General features: G+C 46.3%; 1 protein-coding gene across 1 annotated transcript; it reads left to right on the top strand.

The window, feature by feature from the left end:
• The first annotated feature begins 4942 nt into the window (after positions 1–4942).
• LOC138364207 (uncharacterized) lies at positions 4943–7227 on the top strand. The gene is made up of 2 exons (XM_069323533.1): positions 4943–5250; positions 5388–7227. Exons 1-2 carry the CDS (start codon positions 4943–4945, stop codon positions 7225–7227), a joined length of 2148 nt encoding a protein of 715 aa, XP_069179634.1.
• Positions 7228–7522: the final 295 nt, after the last annotated feature.

Below are 7522 nucleotides of genomic sequence, written 5' to 3'. Positions count from 1 at the left end.
TAATAAATCTATCGTCTAGTGCAGTGACGAATGTGTTGGGTTTGGGTGTTTTACCTTCCCTGGAGCTCAGTCTCGTTGTATCCGGGTCCTGGGGGCCGGATAGCGGCCGGCCAGGATGCTTGACCCAGACGGCTCCGGATATATAATGTCTGGTTAGTAACTTGGTTATTCATGGTCGGTGGCCGGATGCTGTGGAGCCGCGAGGCGGTGGATAGGCTTCTCAGGTGGATAGGCTTCTCAGGTGGATAGGCTTCTCAGGTGGATAGGCTTCTCAGGTGGATAGGCTTCTCAGGTGGATAGGCTTCTCAGGTGGATAGGCTTCTCAGGTGGTATAGGCTTCTCAGGTGGATAGGCTTCTCAGGTGGATAGGCTTCTCAGGTGGATAGGCTTCTCAGGTGGATAGGCTTCTCAGGTGGATAGGCTTCTCAGGTGGATAGGCTTCTCAGGTGGATAGGCTTCTCAGGTGGATAGGCTTCTCAGGTGGATAGGCTTCTCAGGTGGATAGGCTTCTCAGGTGGATAGGCTTCTCAGGTGGATAGGCTTCTCAGGTGGATAGGCTTCTCAGGTGGATAGGCTTCTCAGGTGGATAGGCTTCGCAGGTGGATAGGCTTCTCAGGTGGATAGGCTTCTCAGGTGGATAGGCTTCTCAGGTGGTATAGGCTTCTCAGGTGGATAGGCTTCTCAGGTGGATAGGCTTCTCAGGTGGTATAGGCTTCTCAGGTGGATAGGCTTCTCAGGTGGATAGGCTTCTCAGGTGGATAGGCTTCACAGACTCACTTTGGGGGTGATTGTGGGGAATGTATAGGGGGGGGGACTGGGGGGGGAGGGGAGTGAATAGGGGATTGAAAGAGGGGAAGGAAGGAGATGGGATAGAATGGGCTAGAAATGGGATTAAACAGAAGGAAAGGGGGATTGTAATGCGATGGAAGAACATTATTACAGTTCCTCGTTCTCTAGGTAAAGTGATTACTACGAGAGACCCCCCTCCCCCCTCTCAAACAACCAGCTAGCTAGATTTAGATACTAGATTTAGATCACAACTAGATATAGCTAGTTGTGATGGTCTTAAAGCCTATACTATGCTTCCAATAATAGTCTACTTGTAAATTGGCAAGTGGAACCTTAGTCTAAAATACTGAATATTATCATATTATAACTTTATTGTATTATCAATCGTTGGTTTAAAATATAACAAGTTTACGCTTAATTCGTATTCTATAAAATGGTCTGAAGAATTAATTTGGTTTTCTGTGCATTAAATTCTAGAGAATTTAATGGTGTAGGTGAAGCTGGTCAGCTTCGCCAGCTTCGAAGCACAACAAGATTGTATAATACAATAATAATCTGGTATTACGATATTTCACCCTCATAAACTGTTTCATAATCGCTTAGAAGGCTGCCACGCTTGTGGAAAGATGTACAGGTTTCGCAATTGATTGCATCAAGGATTCCCCCCCCCCCTCCACTGCAAGACAAGACATATTGCCTGGCCGACCCATTGTCAAACACATTGCCACAGATTGAGAGAGATAGATAGGCCTATACGTCTCCTTGACTTCAATGAATTGAATGAAAGATTGCCTCTCTTCAGCGGGTATCGAACCCTGGCAAGTGGAACCTGAGTCCTAAATAGTGAATATTATCATATTATAACTTTATTGTATTATAAATGTTTGGTTTAAAATATAACAAGTTTTTTTATAAACCGGGGTATCGAACCCGGAAAGCCTTGGCTTGCTAGGCCGGTGTGACAACCACTCCGCCAGTACTTAACATGATGGAAGGGAGAGAATATGTAGCTTTTGTTGGCAGTACATATTCTTAAAACTTAGTTCGCAGTACACATTCTTAAGATATTGTGTGGATCATTCAATCTTAAGCTTAGTCTTAGAATTTAGGGACAAAGTGTCAGCACTTCCTTAGGTACTGACAGGGAAAGTGCCTCACAGGTGTTCAAAGTGTGTATCCTAGCCTCACAGGTGTTCAAAGTGTGTATCCTAGCCTCACAGCTGTTCAAAGTGTGTATCCTAGCCTCACAGGTGTTCAAAGTGTGTATCCTAGCCTCACAGATCTTCAAAGTGTGTATCCTAGCCTCACAGGTGTTCAAAGTGTGTATCCTAGCCTCACAGCTGTTCAAAGTGTGTATCCTAGCCTCACAGGTGTTCAAAGTGTGTATCCTAGCCTCACAGGTGTTCAAAGTGTGTATCCTAGCCTCACAGCTGTTCAAAGTGTGTATCCTAGCCTCACAGGTGTTCAAAGTGTGTATCCTAGCCTCACAGATCTTCAAAGTGTGTATCCTAGCCTCACAGGTGTTCAAAGTGTGTATCCTAGCCTCACAGGTGTTCAAAAGTGTGTATCCTAGCCTCACAGGTGTTCAAAGTGTGTATCCTAGCCTCACAGGTGTTCAAAAGTGTGTATCCTAGCCTCACAGGTGTTCAGTGTGTGTATCCTAGCCTCACAGGTGTTCAAAAGTGTGTATCCTAGCCTCACAGGTGTTCAGTGTGTGTATCCTAGCCTCACAGGTGTTCAAAGTGTGTATCCTAGCCTCACAGGTGTTCAAAAGTGTGTATCCTAGCCTCACAGGTGTTCAGTGTGTGTATCCTAGCCTCACAGGTGTTCAAAAGTGTGTATCCTAGCCTCACAGATGTTCAAAGTGTGTATCCTAGCCTCACAGGTGTTCAAAGTGTGTATCCTAGCCTCACAGGTGTTCAAAGTGTGTATCCTAGCCTCACAGGTGTTCAAAGTGTGTATCCTAGCCTCACAGGTGTTCAAAGTGTGTATCCTAGCCTCACATGTGTTCAAAGTGTGTATCCTAGCCTCACATGTGTTCAAAGTGTGTATCCTAGCCTCACAGGTTTTCAAAGTGTGTATCCTAGCCTCACAGGTGTTCAGTGTGTGTATCCTAGCCTCACAGGTGTTCAAAGTGTGTATCCTAGCCTTACAGGTGTTCAAAGTGTGTATCCTAGCCTCACAGGTGTTCAAAGTGTGTATCCTAGCCTCACAGGTGTTCAAATGTGTGTATCCTAGCCTCACAGGTGTTCAGTGTGTGTGTCCTAGCCTCACAGGTGTTCAAAGTGTGTATCCTAGCCTCACAGGTGTTCAAATGTGTGTATCCTAGCCTCACAGGTGTTCAGTGTGTATCCTAGCCTCACAGGTGTTCAAAGTGTGTATCCTAGCCTCACAGGTGTTCAAAGTGTGTATCCTAGCCTCACAGGTGTTCAAAGTGTGTATCCTAGCCTCAAAGAAGTTCAAAGTGTACATGAAAGCCTCACAGGTGTTCAAAGTGTACATCAAAGCCTCACAGGTGTTCAAAGAGTGTATCCTAGCCTCACAGGTGTTCAAAGTGTGTATCCTAGCCTCACAGATGTTCAAAGGTGTGTATCCTAGCCTCACAGGTGTTCAAAGTGTGTATCCTAGCCTCACAGATGTTCAAAGGTGTGTATCCTAGCCTCACAGGTGTTCAAAGTGTGTATCCTAGCCTCACAGGTGTTCAAAGTGTGTATCCTAGCCTCACAGGTGTTCAAAGTGTGTATCCTAGCCTCACAGGTGTTCAAAAGTGTGTATCCTAGCCTCACAGATGTTCAAAGTGTGTATCCTAGCCTCACAGGTGTTCAAAATTGTGTATCCTAGCCTCACAGGTGTTCAAAGTGTGTATCCTAGCCTCACAGGTGTTCAAAGTGTGTATCCTAGCCTCACAGGTGTTCAAAATTGTGTATCCTAGCCTCACAGGTGTTCAAAGTGTGTATCCTAGCCTCACAGGTGTTCAGTGTGTGTATCCTAGCCTCACAGGTGTTCAAAAGTGTGTATCCTAGCCTCACAGGTGTTCAGTGTGTGTATCCTAGCCTCACAGGTGTTCAAAGTGTGTATCCTAGCCTCACAGGTGTTCAGTGTGTGTATCCTAGCCTCACAGGTGTTCAAATGTGTGTATACTAGCCACACAGGTGTTCAAAAGTGTTTATCCCAGCCTCACAGGTGTTCAAAAGTGTGTATCCTAGCCTCACAGATGTTCAAAAGTGAGTATCCTTGCCTCACAGGTGTTCAAAGTGTACATCAAAGCCTCACAGGTGTTCAAATGTGTGTATCCTACCCTCACAGATGTTCAAAAGAGTGTATCCTAGCCTCAAAGAAGTTCAAAGTGTACATGAAAGCCTCACAGGTGTTCAAAGTGTGTATCCTAGCCTCACAGGTGTTCAAATGTGTGTATCCTACCCTCACAGGTGTTCAAAAGTATGTATCCAACCCTCACAGGTGTTCAAAAGTATGTATCCAACCCTCACAGATGTTCAAAAGTGTGTTTTATCCTAAGGATAAGCTTCCAGTCACTGCCACAGCAGACAGTCACTACAATATCCAGATCAGTTATCCCTGGAATTCAATAGGGGACTTAAAACCAATTATATCTCCCAATATTGACATATATATTCATATATATTCATATATATTCATATATATTCATATATAACTCATATATATTCCAGGAAAAAGGTCCATCCGGCTCATACAAGCGAACAGTTGCAGAGAAACAAATGAAATGACATTTACCGAGAGGACGACTAACGTAAGAACTACTAATAACGAAGCGTTTAGCGTTAGTTGCTTAGTCCGGTCGGCCGAGCGGACAGCACGCTGGGCTTGTGATCCTGTGGTCCCGGGTTCGATCCCAGGCGCCGGCGAGAAACAATGGGCAGAGTTTTTTTCACCCTATGCCCCTATTTCCTAGCAGTAAAATAGGTACCTGGGTGTTAGTCAGCTGTCACGGGCTGTTTCCTGGGGGTGGAGGCCTGGTTGAGGACCGGGCCGCGGGGACACTAAAGCCCCGAAATCATCTCAAGATAACCTCAAGATAGTGTAGAGAGTCTGAAGCAGATGGTGGGTATATTGGGTATATCCAAGTGGGTATATCCAAGGGGCTAAATGCAAGGGGCTATCTCCAAAGGGCTATATGCAAGGGGCTATATCCAAGGGGACTATATCCAAGAGACTATATCCAAGAGACTATATCCAAGGGACTATATCCAAGGGGATATATCCAAGGGGCTATATGCAAGGGACTATAACCAAAGGGCTATATCCAAGGGGACTATATCCATGGGGCTATATCCAAGGGGCTATATCCAAGGGCTATAGCCAAGCAACAATATCCAAGGGGCTATATTCAAGGGGCTATATCCAACGGACTATATCCAAGGGGACTATATCCAAGGGAATATATCCAAGGAGCCATATCCAAGGGGCTATATCCAAAGGGCTGTATCTAAGGGGCCATATCCAAGGGACTATATCCAAGGGGACTATATCCAAGGGACTATATCCAAGGGACTATATCCAAAGGGCTGTATCTAAGGGGCCATATCCAAGGGACTATATCCAAGGGGACTATATCCAAGGGACTATATCCAAGGGACTATATCCAAGGGACTATATCCAAGGGACTATATCAAAGGGACTATATCCAAGGGACTATATCCAAGGGACTATATCCAAGGGACTATAACCAAGGGACTATATCCAAGGAGCTATATCCAAGGGGCTATATCCAAGGGGCTATATCCAAGGGGCTATATCCAAAGGGTCATATCCAAGGGACTATATCCAAGGGGACTATATTCAAGGGATTATATCCAAGGGGTTATATCCAAGGGACTATATCCAAGGGGCTATATCCAAGGGGCTATAATCAAGGGACTATATCCAAGGGGCTATATCCAAGGGGCTATATCCAAGGGGCTATATCCAAGGGGACTATATCCAAGGGGCTATATCCAAGGGGCTATATCCAAGGGGCTATATCCAAGGGGACTATATCCAAGGGACTATATCCAAGTTGCTATATCCAAGGGACTATATCCAAGGGGCTATATCCAAGGGGCTATATCCAAGGGACTATATCCAAGGGGCTATATCCAAGGGGCTATATCCAAGGGGACTATATCCAAGGGACTATATCCAAGTTGCTATATCCAAGGGACTATATCCAAGGGGCTATATCCAAGGGGACTATATCCAAGGGGATATATCCAAGGGGCTATATCCAAGGGACTATATCCAAGGGGCTATATCCAAGGGGCTATATCCAAGGGGCCATATCCAAGGGACTATATCCAAGGGGACTATATCCAAGGGATTATATCCAAGGGGCTATATCCAAGGGGCTATATCCAAGGGGCTATATACAAGGGGCTATATCCAAGGGGCAATATCCAAGGGGCTATATCCAAGGGGCCATATCCTAGGGACTATATCCAAGGGACTATATCCAAGGGGACTATATCCAAGGGGCTATATCCAAGGGGCTATATCCAAGGGGCAATATCCAAGGGGCTATATCCAAGGGGCCATATCCTAGGGACTATATCCAAGGGGCTATATCCAAGGGGCTATATCCAAGGGGCTATATACAAGGGGCTATATCCAAGGGGCCATATCCTAGGGACTATATCCAAGGGGCTATATCCAAGGGGCTATATCCAAGGGGCTATATCCAAGGGGCTATATCCAAGGGGACTATATTCAAGGGATTATATCCAAGGGGCTATATCCAAGGGGCTATGTCCAAGGGGCTATATCCAAGGGGCTATATCCAAGGGGCTATATCCAAGGGACTATATTCAAGGGATTATATCCAAGGGGCTATATCCAAGGGGCTATGTCCAAGGGGCTATATCCAAGGGGCTATATCCAAGGGATTATATCCAAGGGGCTATATCAAAGGGGCTATATCCAAGGGGCTATATCCAAGGGACTATATCCAAGGGATTATATCCAAGGGGCTTTATCCAAGGGGCTATATCCAAGGGGCTATATCCAAGGGACTATATCCAAGGGGCTTTATCCAAGGGGCTATATCCAAGGGGCTATATCCAAGGGACTATATCCAAGGGACTATATCCAAGGGGCTATATCCAAGGGACTATATCCAAGGGACTATATCCAAGGGACTATATCCAAGGGGCTATATCCAAGGGACCATATCCAAGGGGCTATATCCAAGGGACTATATCCAAGGGATTATATCCAAGGGGCTATATCCAAGGGACTATATCCAAGGGACTATATCCAAGGGGCTATATCCAAGGGACTATATCCAAGGGGCTATATCCAAGGGACTATATCCAAGCGGCTATATCCAAGTTCTCATCCAGGCCTCAATTAGAGGTCGGGTGTTTGATTAGGAACGTCAGAAATTACATGGTAGTAAATGTTGCTTTCTGGCCCTCGACGGTCTAGTGGAGCGACCCTTGGAGGTGGACCTTGGAGGTGGACCTTGGAGGTGGACCCTTGGAGGTGGACCTTGGAGGTGGACCTTGGAGGTGGACCCTTGGAGGTGGACCTTGGAGGTGGACCTTGGAGGTGGACCCTTGGAGGTGGACCTTGGAGGTGGACCTTGGAGGTGGACCCTTGGAGGTGGACCTTGGAGGTGGACCTTGAGGTGGACCTCGGAGGTGGACCTTGGAGGTGGACCTCGGAGGTGGATCTTGGAGGTGGACCTTGGAGGTGGACCTTGGAGGTGGACCTCGGAGGT

This window comes from Procambarus clarkii, chromosome 12 (assembly GCF_040958095.1).
Source record: "Procambarus clarkii isolate CNS0578487 chromosome 12, FALCON_Pclarkii_2.0, whole genome shotgun sequence".
Classification (NCBI taxonomy): domain Eukaryota; kingdom Metazoa; phylum Arthropoda; class Malacostraca; order Decapoda; family Cambaridae; genus Procambarus; species Procambarus clarkii.
This window is presented reverse-complemented; position numbering and strand designations above follow the sequence as displayed.